This window comes from Pleurodeles waltl, chromosome 5 (genome assembly GCF_031143425.1).
Source record: "Pleurodeles waltl isolate 20211129_DDA chromosome 5, aPleWal1.hap1.20221129, whole genome shotgun sequence".
NCBI classification, from domain to species: Eukaryota; Metazoa; Chordata; class Amphibia; order Caudata; family Salamandridae; genus Pleurodeles; species Pleurodeles waltl.
In genome coordinates this window covers 649,119,680-649,143,227 of record NC_090444.1, presented here as the reverse complement: position 1 = coordinate 649,143,227, position 23,548 = coordinate 649,119,680, and the positions used below count along the sequence as shown (strand labels likewise).

At 41.1% G+C, this 23,548-nt stretch overlaps 1 protein-coding gene and 1 long non-coding RNA gene across 5 annotated transcripts in view; one reads left to right on the top strand and one right to left on the bottom strand.

Moving 5' to 3' along the window:
* The window catches only part of AK9 (adenylate kinase 9), an 824,487-nt gene that overhangs the window by 554,772 nt on the left and 246,167 nt on the right, over positions 1-23,548 (bottom strand). For all 4 annotated transcript variants that reach the window (XM_069234515.1, XM_069234516.1, XM_069234517.1 and 1 more), the window contains one exon: positions 23,335-23,491. In XM_069234515.1, the coding sequence (XP_069090616.1) occupies positions 23,335-23,491 (157 nt within the window). The remainder of the gene's footprint in view (positions 1-23,334; positions 23,492-23,548) is intronic.
* The window catches only part of LOC138295903 (uncharacterized), a 419,369-nt gene that overhangs the window by 392,588 nt on the left and 3,233 nt on the right, over positions 1-23,548 (top strand). The window contains exon 10 of the long non-coding RNA XR_011203710.1: positions 11,326-11,504. This is a non-coding gene — a long non-coding RNA (uncharacterized lncRNA). The remainder of the gene's footprint in view (positions 1-11,325; positions 11,505-23,548) is intronic.

Below are 23,548 nucleotides of genomic sequence, written 5' to 3'. Positions count from 1 at the left end.
TAAATACATTTATGGCAAAAGTATTGGCTCTGAAAAGAGCCTTTGTGTTTATGTTGTGTATGTGATAACCACACATGAAACAGGATGCCATCTCTCAAGTTCTGCAGGAACACCCTGTTGCCTTTGTCTGTTAGGTGAACTTCATCATTTCTGTATATACCATTCATATAGAATCGTAAATTATTGTTGTATATAGAGCCCATGTTATGGTCTCTGAGAAATACAGAATCAGTTTTATTAACATGTTTTCTGGATTTGTCCATTTGTGGACAGACCGAATTCATTTGACCAGTTCCACTTTTCCCTTTGGCAAATGTTAAAAAAAACCAAAGGCAGTGTGTGGGAAAAGTGTAATTACATTTCCAAAGATATCCTTCATTAGGAATTCCAAACCTACCCCTGTAACTGTGCCCTGGCCATTGCCATCACTGTGCATAATCTGAATGTTGGCAATCCTTAATGGTTTCAACCAAAAGGAGAAACTGATGCCAAATTTACCCTCTCTGGCCAACCCAAGTAACATTCACATTAGATAAACCTAGGCCCCTGTCAATACTACCTTTTCTTGTACTCTCTCTGACCCAAAACACAAAGCTATGTCCCACAATCCACACTTTGAGCCTTCTGGATAGAAGCTGGAGTAATACACAGGAGAAGGCTGCAGTTGAATAAGCCAGTTTCAAATGAAATACACTTGAAATGGAGGATATTAGCTACAATTTGAAAGAACACATTTGATTAGTTGTTGTACATAAATTGTTTCATGAAACTAGGTAGTGATATTGTGTAAAAAATAAGTTGATGTTGGATTGGCTTTGGAGAATTTGCAAAAAAGAATTGGTGTTTGTGATATGTTTGTTTCAAAAATTCAACCACACCTTCTAAAAGTACTATGAAATTGGGCTATCTTTTGAGGAGTGTTGGAAAGGGTTAGGTACAGCAGCCTTTTATAAGTGGTATAACATACGTTTCATATGAAAGGGAGAGTGTGATTGGTTTTCTGATTGAGCACCTTGTAAGGTAAGTTCAAACGGTTGCCTTGTATGAGAGTGGTGTACTATTCTTCTGCTTGGATTTTTCACATTTTCAGTGAGAAGAAATTTTAACCAATACTGAGAGACAAACACACACCAACAAACACACTTAACAGGTATGCACAGTGAAATGCAGTTAATGAATTATTAGTAAATGCATGATTGTATATAAGGTGAATGAAAGTGAGCAGCATATTGATAAAAAGTAAAAAGGAATATAAACAGAAGTTGTGATCATTAGAAAGAAAATTAATTTTAAAAAAATCACAAAAGAAAGAAAAAGAAAGAGATGCTTTCATGGTTCCTTTTTTTATAGAAAACATACGCCAGAGAGTACAGTGCTTTGTGATTAAAAGATTAAAAACATGTTGAACTGAGATTTACAAACTTAGATGGGCACGTCCACCCTGATATGGCTAGTCATATTTGAAATCTCCAACTCACAGTCAAAGTCACATTCATATTTACAAAAGGATAGAGCTTCTCTCACACACACACACACACACACACACACACACACACACACACACACACACACACACACACACACACACACACACACACACACAGTTAGACACAGAACAAGCCACTTACACATTAACGTGCACACCAGAGAGCAGGTAATGATGGAGCAGTGTCAAAGGTAGTTGGGTAGTGAGACAGTCTCTAGAATATGTAGTGAAGTACTTACGGAATCTGGATGCCCATTCGCAGAGTAGTCCTTTAAACATGGTTTGGGCATACTACTGCAGAGCCAGAGTGTGAGCTTTTATTGCCAGCTAGACCTGGTATTCAAATGTACTTTTCTAAGAGTTAAATTCTCACTTTGAACAGAAAACTCACATCTCAGCTATGTTGTACCTAGGGGATAGGGCAGAATCGTTTCTCCTTAAAAAGTAAACATGTTCTGACTGTTACTGAGTTACATGGACTCTAGAACACCACTGTGGACAGTTTATAGGCAGTCTCCCGCCCATACTGCATGTCATATAACTATTTATCAAAGGATAGAAACACTCACATCTAGTTAGACACCTAAGGACCCATTTATAAATTCATGCACTCATCAGCTATATACGCTGCTATATCGCAGCTAGTTGCTAACTGATATAGTCCTTCTGGTATGTACTCAACTACTATCATAACACTGTTGCTTATTCCGATGAAACATGTCCTTAGTTTCACAGAGTTAAACGTGCTATTTACAAAAGCATAAAGCCACAACCATAGCCAGTCAGACAATGAAAGAGCTACTTATTCATTTATGCACAAATCCAGACAGAATTGATGTATCCAGCAGTATTGGATCCAGTTGCACACATAGTTACACACCCCTGCCAAGTACTGACACAACCTGCTGACCCATCAAGAGAAGTAGTGTTTTAAACATGACTCAGGTCTACTACTGCAAAACCTAAGTGTGAAGTTTTACTGTCAGCTTGACTTCGCATAAGAGAACCTGCTTGAGACACCTTAAACTGTCCTTTTACAACACAAAACTCATCACTCAGCTATACTGTAGGTAGGCCATAGAGTAGGGTGAATTGTGCTTAAAACATGAAACATCTTCTTCTTAGTTTTACGGAGTTAAACGTGTACTTGCACACCGTTTGGTCAATTATATATACAGTCTCCCATTCATACTGCACCTCATGTACCCACTTACAAAAGCATAAAGCAACATACACAGCCAGTCAGACACAGAAAGAGCCACTTATACAATCATGCTTACATCTAGACAGCAGCTAAATGTGCTGCAATATGACACCTAGTTGACAACTGAGGTAGTCACTCCAACATAGAGTCAAGTACTCTCATAACCTAGTTGCTCATTCAGAGAAGTAGTCCTTTAAATATGGGTTGGGCCTACTAGTGGTGAGCTTGAGTGTACAGTTTTAATGTCATCTTGACTTGTCATTAGAAAAGCTGCTTGACACGTTTTACACTCTCCTTTTAGCACACAAAACTAACCCTTAGGTAGGCTGTACATAGACCATAGAGGAGAATGCTTTGTGATTAAAAGATGAAACATGTCCTTATGAGTTAAACTGACTTAGATATCAAGTTACAGACCCCTATATGCCCAGTTATATGTGCAATCTACTACACATTCTACCACTCATATACCTAATAACAAAACAATAGAGTCACTCACACACCTAGTCAGACACTGAGACAGCCACCTCCACATTCAAGCAGACACAAAGAGATCAAGTATGTATATAGCAGGCTTGGACTCAGTTGCACACACGGTATCAGTGCAGCCAGCCAAAATTTTTCATAGTGACCTATATGCACATTTATAGGACTATGTACTTACTAGAAAGAGTCAAATATATAATGCCATATTTACTAAAATATGTAGTGCTCACCCATAGAAGGACTGATACACTTACTAAATATGTAGGCAATTACTGACACAACCTAGTTACCGATCTCGAGAAGTAGTCCTGTAAGCAAGGCTACGGTTTACTACTGGACTTCCTGAGTGATACCTATTTTTAAACGCATAGAACCACTTACACATGCACTCAGAGAAAAAGCTACTTATACATTCATGTACACATCCAGACAAGTTATATATGTTACAGTATGAGACCTAGTTGGCCATTGATAGTCACTCCAAAATAGTCAAGTACTCTCATAACATAGTTGCTGAATCAGAGAAGTGCTCCTTTAAATATGGTTTGGACCTACTAATCGTAATCCTGAGTGTATAGTTTTACTGCCAACTCGAATTTTCATTAGAAAAGCTGCTTGACAAGCTTTACACTCCTTTTAAGCACACAAAACTCTACTTTTGGATAGGCAGTAGGTAGGCGATAGAGCAGTGTGGTTTGTGATTAAGAGGTAAAACATGTCCTTCTAATGCTTAGACTGACAGACCAATATACGCTGATGCACAGAGTAACATAAGCAATTACACACTGATATATATACTGATGCCCAAGCATAGGCTGATGCATAAACTGACATACCCAGGCACTCACTGATGCATACAGCTACACTCCTACATACATATTCATGAATATACTGACATACTGTAGGAGGCTAGCCCTCTATGTAGTGTGCAAAACTAGGCACACTGTGCAGGAGGTCCAGGCAACCACACATTGGTTTACAGAGGTAAAAACTAGACCACCTAATGCTCTAATGTTTATGGTAGCTTTGTCTAGTAGTTAGGCTAAACTTGCAGAAGTGCAAAGCATTTGTTGTAATTACAGTATCAATAAATGAGACCAAACACTCAAAAGAATAACTCGAGACCAATTTACAAAAATACTTCCGGTTTTTATAAAAATTTTAAAGGCCAAGATCATAAAAATCGGGTAAGTACTTTTTCAGTTATTAATTTTTTAACAAAATAGTCCTTCTGGGTGTAATAATGCACCATAGGAATCAAGAGAGAAAATACTTTGAAAAAGCATATAAAATCAGGCAATGCCTTTACCAATGTCTCCTTTTGCAGGTATGTCGAGGTGGTTGGTGGACACTATTGACCAGCTGGAGAAGACTGGGTGGCTAATGGTTTGGGCGGGAGCAGCTGCAGAAAGTCGTTGGAGCTGGTGTCAGGCCACCTCAGGGGACCACTTGGAAAAACACTGCCCAGGGGAACCTAAAGATAAGTTCGATGGGTCCACTTGGAGTGTTGAGGTGGCAAGGGGTGGGCTTCCGTAGGGCACAGCTGGATGTTCGGTGCAGGGCACAGGGTGGCCAGGTGCAAATCGTTGAGCCAGGAGCTGTGAGCAATGATGCCCATGGAAGCAGGAGGTGGGTCTCTGAGGGTCGCTTGCAGGTCAGCAGAGACACTCTCGCGGGAGGTCCTGGTGGATTCTGAGGTCTCTCAATTAGGGCTTCCTCCTGGACCTTTTACAGTCCAGAATGGAGTGACCAGTTACTAGGGCTACTGCATGGTTTGCCCACTGGAGGGCGCAGTGCCACCAAACTTGGCACACTTGCAGGATTTGTCCTGACGGTCCGTCGGATGAAGTTTAGTCCAGCTGCATTGTCCGGTTCCTTGGTCAGCAGCCAGTCAGTTAAGTAGCCTTCTCTGAGTCTTTGGTCTTGGGTTGCGGGAGAGTGATGCCTTCACTCTGGAGGGAGACCTTTGGCAATTTGGAAATAGTGGAGGTGTTCTGGGGGTTTGTAGAGTCTGTCCAGTGTCCAAGCAACCCCTCAGCGGCGACTGTCAAGTGCTGGGTGCAGCAGGCAGGATTTGATGACTTTTCTTTGTGCAGCAGGACTATAGTTCTCGAGCCTTGGGTCCTCTTTGTTGCTAGTCTTCTTTTGTCCTAGAAATCTGCTTTCTTGATCTAGAGATGCCCACTAAATATTGTATTTAGTGGCCATTTAGGGGAGTACCTGGTAGTGAGCAATGGGTCATCTACCTAAGGGTAGCTACACCAACTAAGTGACAACTTCCTGTGTTTAGAGGTCCCGTCCCTTCACCCGATTGGCTTTTTACCTTGCATGCAAAGGTCTAGGAAAAAGAAATGGAGAGGTCACCTCCTATCCGCTGTGTTTCTTGCCATTGCTCCAGCCAAAAGTGGGGGTTTTCAACAGGGGTGGCCATCTGCTGCTAGCAGCAGGCTTGAGGGGGCAGGGGGGAGGGGTTGTCGAGTTTCAAGGGCGGTAAGCCCTTTGAAGCCCACTAGCAAGGCAGTGCAAATTCCTTGAGGGTTTGCATCTCTACCCAGCAAGGGCTTTGTTTTGGGATCCAGTGAGCAGGATCTCCCTCCACAGGGTTCTAGAATATTGTTTGGTGGTGGCAGGCTGGCTGTTACAATACAGCAACCATGGCAGGGTAGTAATCTGTTGTAGAGGCCACCTCTAAGGTGAACCCTGGGTACATTTTGTAATAATACTGGTACCAGTTTGGATTTATCATTATGAGTTGTTTGCTATGCTGAACCCTGGGATGTTTGGTATCAGTCATGTAGCTGTGACACTCGGACTGACCATGAGCATATTGCTCATGCATCTATGACCACACGTACAGTATAGTGCACCCTGCCTTAAGGCTGGAAGGCGTGCCAGAGAGGTGACTTGCCTATAGAGCATGCAATGTGTAATGGACAGGGCACACAGGCTGTGTCATGTTGAGTTTTTCTTTTAGGATTGCATCAGAACACTCAGACTGGAATGTCAGTGCTGGGTGCTTCTAGATGCACAGCCCTAGAGGGTGGCACAATCTGTGCTGCTGCACTCAGGGGCCTACCCTTAGTACCCCATGCCTTGTGTACCTAAGTACCATTTACTATGGACTTATAGTGGCAGCTAAAGGTGTTGCCAATTGTGCCAATGCATCACAACAGCTTTGGGGAAAGAGATCTGACTCAGGGAACCTGGTTAGCAGGGACCCAGGGCACTAACAACTTTGAGACCACATCAAATACCAGGCAAAAAGTGGGAGCCAACAATGACAAAGGAGGCATTTCCTCACATATCCAGGTACACACTTATATATACAGTAATATACTGTGGTACATACTAACACATACACTGATACTGGTATCCAATTTTATACTATATTCTGTAGAGATCAATGTATTGTTTGTTTTCCAGCTTTCTACTTTCTTAAAGAAAATGTACAATGCCTAACAAAACCCAAGGAAGAAAGAAACAGAAACAACAGTACTACCTGGTTAAAACTGACAGTAAAGAAAGAAGGTAATGTGGAAAATGTGCGGCGATAGTCAGCAGGTCATAAAATGCAAAACAAGGGAAAGATGTCAATTGAAAAGGGAGGTTTGAAATGTACTGACAAAGTGAAGGAACTGCATGATGTTAAAATTAGGAAATCTAATGGGAAAACAGACTTTGACTTGGAGACAGAAACAGTTTAAAGTGTTAAGAGTAAAAATGTTTTAAAACAGAATAATTAAAAATGTATGGAATAGGATGAAGAAGTGTCACAGAAATGATGTTTTTAAGCTAAAGCAACATATTGACAGTATGACTGAAAAAGCACTTGCTGTGAAGAGGAAACTTTCTTACCTTTGAACAGAATGAAGACACTATATAGAACAGTATAGTGCACGAGGAAAAGAGCATTGAGAAAAAGGCTTATTACCAAAACTAATTCTGTAAACTTTTTAATAGGTGAATGGATACACACATTTAGTACTGGACCATTTTTTACTGAAGAAAGTTACTTACAAGAGAATACAACTAGTTGATGCTATGAAGTAAAAGACAATACTCCCATTAAAAAAAGAAGAGCTAGTCCCTAGGAATGTAGAAGAAGTTAAAGCTGAAGAGGTACAAGGAAGGCTTTAACAGGCCCCTGTGTAGAAGTGGAAGTGTGGCAGTATTTGTTCTATCCGTCAGGAAACAATTGATACATTGAGAACTATCCTGAGAGAATTTTTATGTAGAAGTCTCAAACAGAAAATTATAATGTTGCAAGGATAAGATCCATGCAAAGTTAGACAATACACTAACTTACAAGGCCATTCAGTAGTATTTCTTTCAAAGAAAGTGTGTAATAGCACTTTACCACTTTAGAATGCTAGCTGTGCATCATTCAAAGACTGAAATTTAGTAAGGAGACTTTACTATGTAAAGACTCCAGCTTTATGTTTAGGAGACATGAATAGAGCTCTATTGCATGGGTCTGTGCCAGAGGTAGAGAAATCTCGTAAAGATATTCAGTTTCATTTCTTTGGTTCTGAAGGAGTTTAGAGGCCATGTGGAGGTAGTGCCAGGAGGTGTAGAGCAACAGGACACCGAGATTAGTATAGGAACATTTGCTCAGCAGATAGGCAAGTACAATGCACTATCTTCAGAGAAACCCGAGTACGTTTTTATTTATTGTTGCCGCACTCACTACAAAAAGCAAACTCGTAATGTAGTTGTATTTTCTAAAACTAAGAAAGATAAGAGATGAGTGGCAGAAATTTGCTAGCTATTTGTAGAAGAACACTGATTTAGCCACAAAGCAAACAATATGTAAGTATTGTTATGATAAATTAGAGGATAATAAAATGCCAGCTACAGCAATACTTAACACATTAGAATTGGTTTCAGTCCAAGAAGAACTTCAACAATTAAATGTTTATGAACCAATTTCAATACAAACTGTCCATCCATTACAAGCAGTAGTTCAAATGGAATCAAAGACAGAAAAACTACCACCAACAGAGCTACAGAAAGGACTTAAAGGAAGAGCTGTCTACTTACTTTCAATAAAAAAGAAAAAAAAGAGTGATTACACTGTGGGTGTTGAGAAAGATGTAGATGAATCACTCATCATTCTAGTAAATGGTGTGACTACCAAAAGAAAAATAATTTGGCAATAACTGGTAAATGTGAGTACAGTGAAAAAAGTCACATTATACTTGAAAGAATATATATATATATATATTTTTTTTTTACAAAAATGCTGATGTTATTGGAGATGTAACTTGTATTGATAGATGACGTTTTACCATCGAGAGGACAAATGGAAAAAAGGATTAACAAAAGTCAGAAGAAATATATGAGCACAACAGTATCCATCCACTTTGTTACAAATAAGCTGTTGGGAATGCCATTGATCTGTTCCAAATGAAACAAGCTAGAGGAGCTCCGTTGAGAGTGTGGGAATAAAGTTTAAAGGTTCTCTTTGTTTTCCACAGCTATTTCCGACAGGAGTAGGTCGGCGATATGATGACCGGCCTGTACAAATACCAGCAGCAGAGTACTGGTCAACAAGACTATGGGGGTCATTACTAACTTTCGGCGCTGGTGGTCAACAAAAGACTGCCAGAGCGCAGAAGACCCCGCCGGCCACATAATGTACATGCAGCTGGGCCGGCAGGGGGAAACAGTGTTTCCGCCAGCTGGCCGGGCTGAATGCAGGGCCTGTACATTGACGCCAGCTCCACATGGAGCCAGCGGCAATGTAGCAGTGTGGCCCGTGCAGTAGCACCCGTCGCACATTTCACTGCCGTAAATCGGGCAGGGAAATGCACGACGGGCGGTGCACGGGCAAGTGCATGGGTAGTGCAGGGGTCCCCAGTGGGGCCCGAGGCACCCATTCTGCCAGCCTTTCCCTGGCAGGGTAAACCGGCAGGGAAAGGCTGGTGGAACCAGGAACATTATCTGGCGGGCAGCGTTGCTTGTAGCGCTGCCCTGTCGGATATGTAACTCCGCCATCGTCAGGCTGCCTGGTGGCGGAAGCCTGGCGGAGTTACAAAAGTGGTGGTTCTGCCACTAATATTATATGGCGGTCTGGGCCGCCATGCTGGTGGCGGTAATTACCGCCACCTCCGACATGGCGGCCCAGTCCACCATTTTCATAATGAGGGCCTATATTCAGAGAACCCTAGGTTTCACCAGTGTGTTCTCTATATATTCCATCTTTTATTTGACAGCGACTTCTCAGGACTGTCTTATACTGTGAACCACATTCTAAAGACAGGAGCTAATCTGCAAGGGAGTTTACTGACAAAATACAAGGTAAGGACAAAAATCTGGAGTAAAACTTAATTTGACAGCATGTCAACCTAGAACTAACAAATATTGGTAGTGTTGTCATGTAAAACTCAAATGCATGCTGCGAAAATTCGGTGCACCTACTTGGTAGATTCATCGGAAATGAATTCCACAGCTTTGCTCCAAGGAAAGCCATTGATCTACCCACCCTCCCTCCCCCCCTTTGGCCTTTTTTATTAGAGGAATAGCGGCAAAAGCCGCTGAGGAAGACCTGAGATGCCTAGTAGGAATGTGAAAGGAGGCAAGGGTTCGTAGGAGCGGGGGGCCTTTGTTATGGAGGGCTCTGTGAATACAGCACATGGTTTTAAGTATTATCTGCTGATCAACTGGAAGCCAGTGCAAAGTAGAAAGGGCAGGTTTAGCCAATTCATATCTAGGAACATTAAAAAGAATGTGGGCCACCATGTTCTGGATCACTTGTAGTTTCTTTTTTATGTTTTTAGAGCACCAATAAATAAGGCGCTCCCACACTCCAGGCAAGAGATAAGAGCCTGGACTATGAGTCTCTTAGTGATGAATGGAAGTATTTTAAATACCTTTCTAAGGAGTCTTAGTGTTCCAAAGCAAGCGGAGGAGATTTTCTTAGCTTGGTGATCCATAGTTAGTTCTGGGTCCAGCCATACACCTACGCTCTTAATATGTTTCTTAGAAGGAGGCAACTCTCCTAAAGTGTGATGCAGAGGGGAAAAAGTGTTAGGTCAAAGAGAGTGTCCTAAAAACATAACCTCTGTCTTTACTCCATTCAATTTGAGTTTACTATCGGACATCCACTCAGATACTGCCTTTAAACAAGGAGTAAGTGCTGTATCCAATGAATTTTTCTCGGTCATCAGGGAGACTACCAGTTGAGTGTCTTCCGCATATGAGATTACTGAGAGACCGAATGGTTTTACTATCTTTGCCAAAGGTTGCATATAAATGTTAAATAGGGTGGGGCTAAGTGAAGAGCCCTGAGGCACTCCCCAGCTGCTGTTAAAGTTTCTGGAATAATGTGAGCGATCTAGTACCTGAAATGATCTAGCTTCTCTGAAAGAGGAGACGGACCCTAGGTAGCCAGGCCTAAGACTTAATGTGATCAAAATACCCACAGAATATTACATAAAAAGTTAAAATAGTAAAACTAGTAATTCTTAAAAATAAAGAGATTATCACCTGTGTTTCGTATTTACGAAGTTCCAGGATGATTTACTTGAGTTTCTAAGAGAGGCAAACTCTAACCTTAAGGGTATTAATTTGAAGACAGCAGGAAAACTTTGCCATTTGGGTCCTGCTAATGTGTGTGAGTATTTTAATCACAAGTTTCAAGCGATGCTGAGTTTTATATGCAATAAAACAAATTCTACTCTTGGTGAAGTTACTGATTTTTTGGCGTAAAGAGTATCAGGCAAGGGGTGCTTCTCAGTTCCAAATTTCGGTGCATCCTTTATCCTTAACAGCATGTGTATATGACAGTGACAACCTCGTACTGTCTTTCATAGAACAGTATGTTACATTCAGCATCCCAAATGAGAATGACAAAAGCCTAAGATAGAAAATTCTACCCTTCCAAACACATGGATGTGGCAAGTATTATTGCCAAAGATACAGATGTAAAGGAAGATGTTATACAAGCTGCCATTTTAGATTTCCAAGATCTATCATTTACAAAGGAAGAGTGAACAGCTTTTTATCTGTAGTCTGACATACACGGACATGAAATCACCCAAAAATACATATAACTTCAGAAGGTCAGAAGCCTCCAAGTATAGTAATTATTCTAATCCTAGTATTCTAAAATTATGTAATACAAATATGTACATACTGTTTGTTGCAGACAACTCCATTGCTGTTCCTCGCTACATCACTTCGTACATCACAAAGTCAAAGAAAACGGAGACGAAAGACTTGTGGGAGAAGATTTCTACAGAAAAACCTATATCCAATAAATTGTACAGCTTCAGCTTAAAAATGCTTTTTCCTATGGAGATAAGTTCCTTTGAGGACTGTGAAAGGGTGAGTTAAGCTAGCTTGTTCTCAAAGTCTAGAGGAATTGTTTGGATTAGTCTATGCTTTGCCCACACGTGAAACAGATTCTTGAAGTCTTTCCCAAAAATTCAATGCATAGCAGAGTTTGATCCAGAGAGTACCGTGTAGGAGGCTGGACCAGTGTGTGGTGGACACGTACGGTGTTACACCTTATACTGGGTCCAGGCAACCCTTGTTAGATAGTATTATAGTGTCTGGGTAGCCAGGGCTCTAGCAGTAGCTGTGGTGAGCAGCCAAGACTTATCTAGGAGGAGTGTGAAGCACTTGCAATACCATATAAGTCACACAGTAACTTATCACACATGAAAGGAACCACACAGTGTTGCAAAAACAAAGGCACTTTATTACATCAACACCAAACTAGATTTCTATAGGCAAACACCCTACTGGAGGTAAGTACATACAAAATATACACAGGTAAGTATTAGGAAATAGCACAAAATAGCAAGGGCCCTATAGGGGAGCCAAACCATATATAAAAAAAGTCGAAAGCAAGATAGGGTCCCCCACCAGAGGATATGGTGTATTTGGCAAAAGGCTGGGAGAGAGTGGAACCCCAATAGTTAATTATCTAGAAGACCCCCAGTGACCAGGGGAGCAGAGGTAAGTTACCTGGTCGTTCCATAGGCTAACATGGGGACTCGTAAAGGGAATATTATAAGAACATGACCACGCCCAGTGGAAACTATGGCAAATTCTGAATGAAGAGGACCTGCAAAAGAAGTGGACAGAGTCTAGTTCATGCAGGATTCTCCAGGTGGGGCAGGAGGCAACGCACACCCTTCTGTGGGTGAAGATCCGGGTCAACTGTGGTGGATGAATTCCAGCTGCGGAATCCAGAAGCTGTATCTTGACAGTCGCCGGATTGCAGATGGGTCAGTGGTCAGGTGCATCACCAACAAGCACAAGCAAATGCAACTGAAGCTAATGGAGATTTTCAGCGCTGAAGAGGACCAGCAAGGTCCTAGGGTCTTGACCCTTGGAGGGGAGTCTGAGCTGACCCTTAGAAGGCAGGAGAGTGAGCAGAAGAAGTGGGAGGCCCCACAAGCAACCCACTGGCAGCAGATACAGTAAGTCACAGTGAGGCCCAGGAAACACACCTGAAGAAGGGTCCCACATCGCTGGAGCAGCAGAGAGGAGACTGTCTTTGCAGAAGTAGAGTGCTGGGGGCTGGGGCTACTTGGAGCCTGAAGATCCCTCTGAGCAGGAGTCAACAAGACTTGGTTGCTGCAATAGTCGCTGTGCACAGGGATTCTGTCCTGGAGGAAGAGGCAAGGACACACCGTCTCCCAAGTTGGATAGAAGGCAGAGAGGAGCCAGGGGACCCCTCAGAACCACCACCTCTGTTAAAGAATCTTCACCGCTCCAGAGGACAGATCCCAGCAGCCAGATGTTGTTGCCTTAGGTGCCTGCAGATGCTTCTTTGGTGCAGCTGAAGTCTTACCATCTCCAGAGTATGCACAGCCATGGAAATGTTGCTGACAGGAGTTGCGAAAGCAATGTTGCAAGGAGAGGCCAACTCAGTGTTGCTGTCTTGTTTGGTTCCTGTGAAGTTCAGCAGTGGTTCTGGTGGCCAGGAGAAGAAGAGGTCATTGCAGAAGAGTCCTGGTGGAGGCTTGCATGCTGACTCTCGGGACCCACCCGCAAGGGAGGCCCTAAATAGCCCACAAAAGGGGCTTGGTCACTTTACAAGGTGACCACCTATCATAGAGGGTCACTGACATCATTTGACTAACCTGACCAGTCAGATGCTCACAGGGGCCTCTGTCGATCTTGTTTTCAAGAAGACAGAATCAAGTAACCACCTGAAGCAGCTCTGGACACCACCCCTGGGATGGTGATGGACAGGGGAGTTGTCACTTCCTTTTCCTTTGTGCAGTTTCAATGCCAGAGCAGGAACCGGGGATCCCTGGGCTGGTGCAAACTGGATTATGCAAGGAGGACACCAAATGTGCCCTTCAAAGCAAACTGGTGGCATGGAGAGGCTACCCCTCCCCAGCCTTGTGATACCTATTTCCAAGGAAAAGGAGGTTGCACCCTTCTCCCGCAGGAAAGCAGCAGCATGCGCTACTCGCAGACCCTGGAAGACTGGTAGGAGCAATACTGGGGGGTACTTTAAGGAGCTCCCAGAGTGGATGCAATCATGCCACAAATTGTGACTTCAGTACTGGGGTACGATTCCAACATGTTTGATACCAAACATGCCTAGGTTTGGAGTTACCATTATGTAGCTGTACCATAGCTAAAATGGCTTCCCTGCACTTACAAAGACCAGGGAATTAGAACACAGGAACCTGCACCCTGCCCTTTGGGCTGGAAGGGCCTACCATAGGGGTGACTGTGTAGTGACCAGCAGTTAAACGGTGCATGCACCTTTCCACGCAGGCTGCAAATGGCAGGCCTGCAGACAGTTTGTATGGGCTCCAAGGTGTGGCATAATACATGCTGCAGCCCATGGGGGACCCCTTGGTGTATCAATGCCCTGGGTACCTAAGCACCATATAAGTAGGGACTTACAGTGGTACACCAGTATGCCAATTGTGGGGTGTAAAGAGTACCAAGACAACCACACTTAGAGGACAGAGCACAATCACTGGGGTCCTGGTTAGAGGATGCAAGTGAAAATAGTCCAAGCACACTGACAGTAGGCAAAAAGTGGGGATAACCATGCTAAAAAGAGGGACTTCCCTACATACAGCTATTGTAAAAAACAAACAATTTTGTTGGATACCTACTATCCAAGAAGAAGTCCACACCTCGAGAACATGTGTCTTTACAAAATTCTGCAACACTATAGGTACAGAAACGTGATGAAAAACATTGATGAAGGGAAATATGCTGTAGTTGGTTCGGATGGTTGGTTGGTTTGACATGTAAAAAGTAATTTAATAAACTACAGAAAATGTAGTTATCAAACTGCTGAGGAAGAAATAATTTTTCTACTTAGTACTTTTTCAACCTTACAGGCCTTGGTGTTCTGAAATTGAGTTACTTGGACAATATGACTGCTATGACGACTTTTAATGCTATAAAAGACAGTATTGAGAGTCCAATATATCCCAACTTTCTGAAACTTTTAAATGAAGAAATTGAACTAGAGGAAACAATTGCTTCTGAGATAGCAAAGGATAGTTCACGAAGCAGCCAGAGCTCAAGATCCTCTTGGACAGCCAATAATTGAAAATGAAGCCGCTACAGACATGAATGCGGTGGAGACTGCAATGCAACAAGCAAGAGAAGAAAATGTTGACCTGGAACAATTAGTCAGACAACTGAATGAAGAGCAGAAAGAGATATATATGAAAGTCAAAGAAGAAGTAGAGCATGGATTCCTCCAAAAAAAGAATCAATTTAAATCTTTAACTTTTAAGCCAATACTTTTGAACAGCAGTGGACAAGCTGGCACTGGGAAGAACCTGTTATTCCAAGTACTAACCACTTACTACAGGGGACTACTAACTCCATTTTGTTGTGTGTAGTAACAGAATCTACTGGATTAGCTGCACACAACATCAAAGGAAAGGAATCACCTGGCATCATATACTTAATGCTACCTGTTGAACACAATAATAAACTGGAGTACAAAAAACTGCCTGGTGAAGTCGGTCATGAATTTCCAGAGTTTTGAAGACAATTAAACTTTTAATCATCAATGAGGCAAGCATGGTCTCAAACTTAATGCTCGCCTCTGTCCATTTAAAAATGCAACAGATATTGAAGACGGAGAATTATGTGCTTTTTGGAGGAAAGCATGTAATTGTTTTTGGCAATTTATAACAACTTACCCCAGTGAAAAGACAGCCTGTCTTTAAGGCACCTTCACAAGAAGAAACTCAACATTCTTGGAAACATTTTGTTCAAAGTCCTAATTAGATCTGCTATACAAGTTAATGATCCGATATACAATATGGAAATATTCTAACGGATATTAGAGTAGGAGTACTTACAAATAACATTTGCCTCAAAATAATTGCCCAGCACAGCTAATGTTTGACTTTATTCAACAACAGAAATCCATTGTGTGTGTAATATCTACTCTTCAAGAATGTACCTCTTTTAATTAACATTTGCTGCAACTGGAGAAAGAACAAATATTGGCTCTCACGGCAATTGATAAAATGGAACACCAAGGAGTGACAATACAGTCGAGTGAAAAACTACCATCAAAACAGTATTCTTTGTGTAAGTCTGTTTCCAAAACTGTGGGATTAGAAAAGTGTTTACATATTTTTTTTAAACTGTAGGGTAATTTTGCAGCATAATTTAGAAGTTGAGGAAGGATTAGTTAATGGAGCCATGGGTAAAATAATTTATTTCATTTTGTATCTGAACAGAGATGAGGTTAAATACCTAGCTGTTAAGTTTGAACAACTTGAAGGTGTAAAACATAGCAAGATCTGTTGCACGTTTCTTGCTTGTAAATGACTTGTATGCCCGAAGAAAACAGTTCCCAGTGTCTCTTGCATATGCTGTAACAATCCATAAATCTCAAGGTTTAAGTGTGGATGCAGCATTCATTAACATTGGTAGTACCGTTTTCAAGGAAGGCACATCATTATGTAGAACTGCCACAGGTTAGAACTTTGTTTGGCTTGAATCTGATAGAGCTTGATGACAGCAAAGTAAATGTCAATTCAACTTGTGTAAAATAGTAATAGTTTAAGACACCTGTATGCCCCTCATTTAGGACAATATCCAGTTTATGAAAAGCCTTCAATCTTATCAAAACAAAAGGGTTAAAAAAATAAAAGTGACATTCCTGAGGAAAAAGTGCAAGAAAGGGAAGAATGAAGATTTGGGGAAAAACATAAAAGTGCTGGTGAAATGCTATGCCAATGTAGTTCTCAATGCTCTAATCTCTTTACCTCATCTGGTTCACACAATTGAAGAGGAAAAAAAGATAAAAAGATAAAAGATGGTGCTCTGCACTCTCTAACTTGTTACAATTATATAACAAAAACATATTCTGCATCTTGTATTAGAGGTCTTGCAGATCTGTGTAATGGATCTGTACACTTCACTCAAAACACTCAAGAAGATGCATGAGTATTCTTTATGGTGGTACTTGGTATATTAGAAAAAGAGTTGGCATCTATTAACAACCTATTTGGACGTGCTTACTCGTGGCAACATGACTGTGAATACTGCCATTTTTAATCAAAAACAGTTTTGACAAATTGCTGAAATATGCATCTCAGAATTATACCTGAACAAAATGTCACTCAGAACTTCTATTAAGTTTAAGTATAAGAAGAACTGCCAAATATATTATCCTAATGCTACAGTGATGTACAGCAGATGAAACTAAAATGGAAACACAAATTAAACATTTTAAAGCTGGTTAAAATCTCTATTTCTGGTATTTCGGCTATATGGCTATTATGTTATATGATGGACTAAGTATTACGTCTGGACACAACACCATCTACTTAAAAATACAACTGGATGGAGAGAGTGTAACGATAGGGTCATTACATTCAAGCAGAGATTACCTTATAAACTACCAAATTTCTATCTACTCCTTCTTGAACCACAATTTTAAAGGGGATAACTACTTAAAAAATGTAATAAAATTCTAGAACTTCTACTACAATAAGTTAAGATACCATACGGCCTACCAAGGGTGATGTCTACATAAGGGATTGAAAATATTGAAATGCACTTACTCCTGGAACAAACCAACAAACATAGCACTAAAACCGAAACAGATCACAAACTGCAAACCAGGACAACCAACTGTTTTACAAAGATAGAAATGCTACTAAAGTTGTTAAATATATTTGTGGTTATTCAACTTGTTGTTAAAAAGTAAAACTGGATGGACAGAATGTCATAAGAAGACCGTCACAGTCAAACAGATGTTTCACAAACAGCTGCAAAAAAGAATTAGAATTATAACAGTATCTTACTCTACTCCTTAATGGATGAAGTCTTTATAAAGCTTTACATCTAAAGGTATCCCTCATACATATTAATTGTATTATCACAATCTTAATATATAATTTTTTTTATCTATTACATTACTTAGCAAGTATAAATAAAACACTTACAATGTTTATTTATAGAGAATGCAATGTATACTACTGTTAGTTTAAAATAACGTACTATGTACTTTAAAAAAAACATTTTTACAGTCCTTATGATTGTTCCCCCCCAATGTTCAGTAATGAGTATCTATACAACACTTTACAAACAGTGCACAAGTATGGAAGCTGAGAACAGTGAAAAGGGAAAAATTAGATGCTTGAATATTATGCATAATTGCTATACAAAAATATACATTTGATGTGTTTCATAATTACCAAAAAGCTTTTTTATTACAGATTGTGAAACTTTAATAGGCAAATTTATAAAATGAAACTTTAACTTCTAATTATGTTTTCTTTCTTTTTACACAGATTAACAAACCTATTTACTGCAATAACATAGGTAACTAATTATATCTTTCTCAATTCATAGACCATTCATAGACATTAGTGCATACACTGTCACAGCCAGGTACACACTAATGCATACAATAACACACCCAAGTACACAGATACATACACTGATACACCCAGGCAAATACTGATGCACACACTAATACACCCAGACACAGACTCATGCATAGACTGAGTCACCCACGCTTACACTCAGACATTCACTAATAAACCCAGGCACACACTGATCCATGTACTAGCATACCAAGACATACAATGATATACACACTGACATCTAGGCATATACTTGTGCATACACTTACACAGCAAGGGACACACTGAGACATATACTAATACACACTAATGCATACACAGTCACCTAGGCACACACAAAACCATACACGGACATACCCAATCACAAACTAATGCATACACTGAGACAACTAGACATACATAAATGTAGACAATAACACCCCCAGGAACATACCAAAGCAGAAACGTACAGCCCCAAATATACACTGACAGAAAAAAAGAAAAAAAAAATCACACAATCAAGCTTACACTGACACACAACCATACACAGATATAGGCACTGACAACTAAAGACACACTCACACATACACTGATGCATCAAGGCATACACTGACACACACAGCCAATCATAATGCATGCAATGATACATTCAAGCACACACTCATGCATTAAGTGGCAAACCCAGGCACACATTGATAAGCACACTGACACCTACAAATACACCAATGGGGACACTTACAGACCCAGCTTTACACTAAAGCAGGCAGTCACACACCCATAGATGCACTAGGATGGCCAGGTACATAACAATACAGACACTGACATACCCGTCCAAACCCTTATGTATTCAATAACACAGCCAGGCACTCACTGATGCATACACTGACACACCTAGGCACATGTAAATGCAGAAGATGATAGTCCATGCCAAACACCAATGCATGCAATAACACACCCAGGTACACACTTATGCATACACTGATACAACCAGCCACAAATTTATGAATACAGTAACACACCCAAGTATACGTTGATACATACACTCACACACCCAGTCATGCACTAATGTATGTAATAATAACCCTAAAGCACAGGCACATATAGATACATACCCTTTCATACCTAGGCACACATTCATGCATACAGTAACACACTGATACATATACTGACACACCCAGATATGCACTCATGCATTCACTAACAAAATCTGGAGTGGTGTAGTATGTGAGGTCATAAGCAGTGCATTGTGGGGGCATAAGCTATAGTTAGGGTTAGTAACTACAACAGCTGAATTTTTATTGTTTTGTGCGAATAAATTCAGTACCTAAGTAGAACGTCCCTCTAGCCTTTGTTTTTTCATTTAATATAGATAGATAGATAGTGTTAGAAATGGGGTAATTAGGTGGCAGTCAGGTTACCCCCCCCCCCGTCCAAGCAAGGTCAGGGTAAAGGAGAATCACCCTCAGTTAACCCCCACTTACCCCCTTGGTAGCTTGGCACAAGCAGGCAGGCTTATCTCCAGAGTCTCGGTGTCAAGTATTTGTACAAACACACAGTAGCTCAGTGAAAACACCACAAAATGGCAACACAGGTTTAGAAAAATAGGAAATATTTATCTACGCAAAACAAGACAAAAATGACAAATATCCAACATACACAAGTCGTTATTAATTAAAAACAAAAAAATAATCTTAAATCCTTGAGAAAACAGTAAAAACACTGTTAGCGTTTAAAAGTACCTTGGTAGCGTCAATATAACACGGACGGGTGCGTGTGTGTCAAAAAAGGTTAGAGATGCATTGATTTCTCACCCGTAAGCGAGACTGTACATCGTTTCTCCTTCTCTGGATGCGTCGGCATGCATCATTTCTTCTCTCCGCAGGAGAGCGATGCGTCGTTTTTCTGCGCCCAGCGATGTTGGAGCGAAAATCTGGCTGCACGGTATCAGGAAACCGGGCTGTGTGGGTTGTGACGTTATCAGCCTCCGTCAGCGGGTGTTGTGCGTCATTTTTCCAGCTGCATGAGTCGATTTTCTAGCCGCGATGCAGGTGGAGCGTCGATTTTTAGCCACGAAGCCGCCGGCGCGTAGTTTCTCAGCTGAGTCTCGGAAGGTACGTCTAAATTTTCCCTGCACGGTGGTCTGTGCCTGGATTTTCAATATCGGTGTGCCAGCTTCTCCTTTCAACGCCCAGGAACTGGGTAGGGCACCACTTGGCAGGGCAGGAGTCTCAGCAGAGAGTCCAGGTGCTGGCAGGGGAAGGGTTTGATGGCCCTGAGACTTCAGCAACAGGAGGCAAGCTCAGGAAAAGCCCTTGGAGATTTCTTCACAAGCAGGAATGCACAACAAAGTCCAGTCTTTGTCCCCTTGCACAGGCAGATGTAGCAACTGCAGGATAGCTCCACAAAGCACAGTCTCAGGCAGGGCAGCACTTCTCAGCTCTTCAACAGGCAGAAGTTCCTCTTGATTTCCAGAAGTGATCTAATTTTCAGGGCTTTGGGTGCTCTTCTTATACCCTGTTCTGCCTTTGAAGAAGGCCTACTTCAAAGGAAAGTCTCTCTTGATTGTGACATTCTGCCTTGCCCAGGCCAGGCCCCAGACTCACACCAGGGGGCTGGAGACTGCATTGTGAGAGAGCAGGCACAGCCCTTTCAGGTGTAATTGACCACTCCTCCCTTCCCTCCTATCACAGATGGCTCATCAGGATATGCATGCTACATCCCAGCTCCCTTTGTGTCACTGTCTAGAGAGAGGTGCAAACAGCCCAACTGCCAAACTGACCCAGACAGGGAATCCACAAACAGGCAGAGTCACAGAATGGTTTAAGCAAGAAAATGCCCACTTTCTAAAAGTGGCATTTTCAAACACACAATCTCAAAACCAACTTTACTAAAAGATGTATTTTTAAATTGTGAGTTCAGAGACCCCAAACTCCACATGTCCATCTACACCTAAAGAGAATCTACACTTTAATCATATTTAAAGGTAGCCCCCATGATAACCTACAGAGAGATAGGCCTTGCAACAGTGAAAACTGAATTTGGCAGTATTTCACTGTCAGGACATATAAAGCACATTAGTATATGTCCTACTTTAAACATACACTACATCCCGCCCATGGGGCTACCTAGGTCCTACCTTAGGGGTGTCTTACATGTAAGAAAAGGGAAGGTTTAGACATGGCAAGTAGGTACACTTGCCAAGTCAAATTGGCAGTTTAAAACTGCACACACAGACACTGCAGTGGCAGGTCTGAGACATGATTGCAGGGCTACTCATGTGGGTGGCACGACCAGTGCTGCAGGCCCACTAGTAGCATTTGATTTACAGGCCCTGGGCACCTCTAGTGCACTGTACTAGGGACTTACCAGTAATCATGGATAAACCAATCAACAATCCAGTTTTCACAGAGAGCATATGCACTTTAGCGCTGGTTAGCAGTGGTAAAGTGCTGAGAGTTCAAAAGCCAACAACAACAGGTCAGAAAAAATAGGAGGCAGGAGGCAAAAAGCTTGGAGATGATCCTGTAAAAGGAAAAAAGTCCAACAGATAGATAGAAAAATAGATAAAAAGGTAGAGATACATAGATATAGATATATCTATCACTAAGAAATCAAAGGTTACAGGGATATTATAGTTAGGTTCAGATTTTACACACACACACACACACACACACACAACACCATAGAAATTCAGCTGGTATAGTTCAAGTTATTTCAAGTAAGGTAGCTATAACTCGCACCCCCCCATACACAGTTTTCTCATCAATAATTTTACTTCAAATGTTAGTGATTTTATCAATGATTTCATAGAAGGTGTCACGAGTGATGTAATATCTGCGGCAATTGGCAGTGCATGGCCAGGAAGCAAGCAATAGTTACCTTAGGGCATGAGTTAGTTACTTGAAGTAACTCTTTCTATATGAGCTGAATTTCTATGGTTTTGTGCATGTAAAATCTGAACCCAACTATAACGTCTCTGTAACCTTTGGTTTTGTAGTGAATATATATAAGTATATGAATACATATCATTCACAACTGAATAAAAGCTCTCACAGGACTCCAACGTTAAATATAAAAAAATGTAATCAGCAACATGTGTAACAAGTTGTGATCAAGGCTGTTTCATGGCTGAAACACGTCATACTAGTTGGACAAGTTGTTGATTAAAAATAATCTTGTTGCATTGAACATTGGAGTCCTGCGAGCATTTATTCAGTTGTCAATTATTATTTGGTTGTTGCCGTGCTCCAGAGAATGCATTCTTTACACCCACAGCTTGAGTGTTTACTGGAGCACTGTGGATTTGAGATTCAATAATCCGAAGATCAGACCTTAACAAACTCAATACTTACACTATTAATGTGGTAAAGACATCTGTTCAAAGAGAAGTGTCAATCTAATGTTGATTCTGCAAGTGAGCATTCTGTCCTGACAAGGTGTGCTGGAAGTGCAATGCCGGTTTAGTGCCATTGTTTTAGTGGAAAAAATGGTAGAGAGGGAGAAGATGTTGATAGGAGATAGTGGAGAAAAAAAAACATTTCAGGATCTGGTGTGGTGCCTGGAAGAGGTTTAAGTAAGGAATTCATGGGAGTGTATTTGTCAGGGGAAACTTCACACTGATTAGAGCTCACGGGGGAGATGCCCCTTCACAGAAAAAAAAAGGCTGTAAAAGGGGGACAAGGGACAGGTGAGACTAATAGAATCACAGGACTATGGGGGTTATTCTAACTTTGGAGGAGTGTTAATCCGTCCCAAAAGTGACGGATATACCACCAGCCGTATTACGAGTTCCATAGGATATAATGGACTCGTAATACGGCTGGTGGTAAATCCGTCACTTTTCCGTCACTTTTGGGACGGATTAACACCTCCTCCAAAGTTAGAATAACCCCCTATATGTCCAAACCCTGTTAAATATTGTCTCAGTTCCACCAACTTGAGGAGTAGGAGCAAGGAAGCAATTCTAAAAGTCCCAGGTGAATAATTGGAACCAGTTCTACGGCTTAACTGCAGTTGAGTACCAGAAGGGCTCCAGGTGGCTTTCAGGATTACACAAATTTCAGTACCACTTAGATTTTTCTTTGAATGGGGTAGAAGAGGTGTATTGAAGTAAAATGTGTTGGGCGCTACATAAGCTTTTTGGCCTGGCATTATGATTCGTCTCTGGAACAATTCAGTTTTCTCTACTGAAAACCGAGAATTACAATTAATATAATTAATGGAAAAATTAACAAGTCAATGAACTAAACTCCAGGTGTGGGAGGAAACCTAAAATGGCATGGAAGTAAAAATAACGTAAAAATGCACAATCGAGTTTCATTTTACAAATGTGAACTTCTACTCACCATCATTTTCTGTGTCCTTCAGACAGATGACAGTATCAGGAATAAGTCCCTTCTCTGATATAGCTATCCAATGTTCTGGCAGTTTTGGAAAATTATCCAATATCCATCCACCAATTGGTGGAGCACCAATGAATCTTTCCTTGTTTTCCTCATTGAACTGAAATAGAAAATTAATATCAATTCTTTCATTACATAGCACAGCAATAAGAATATT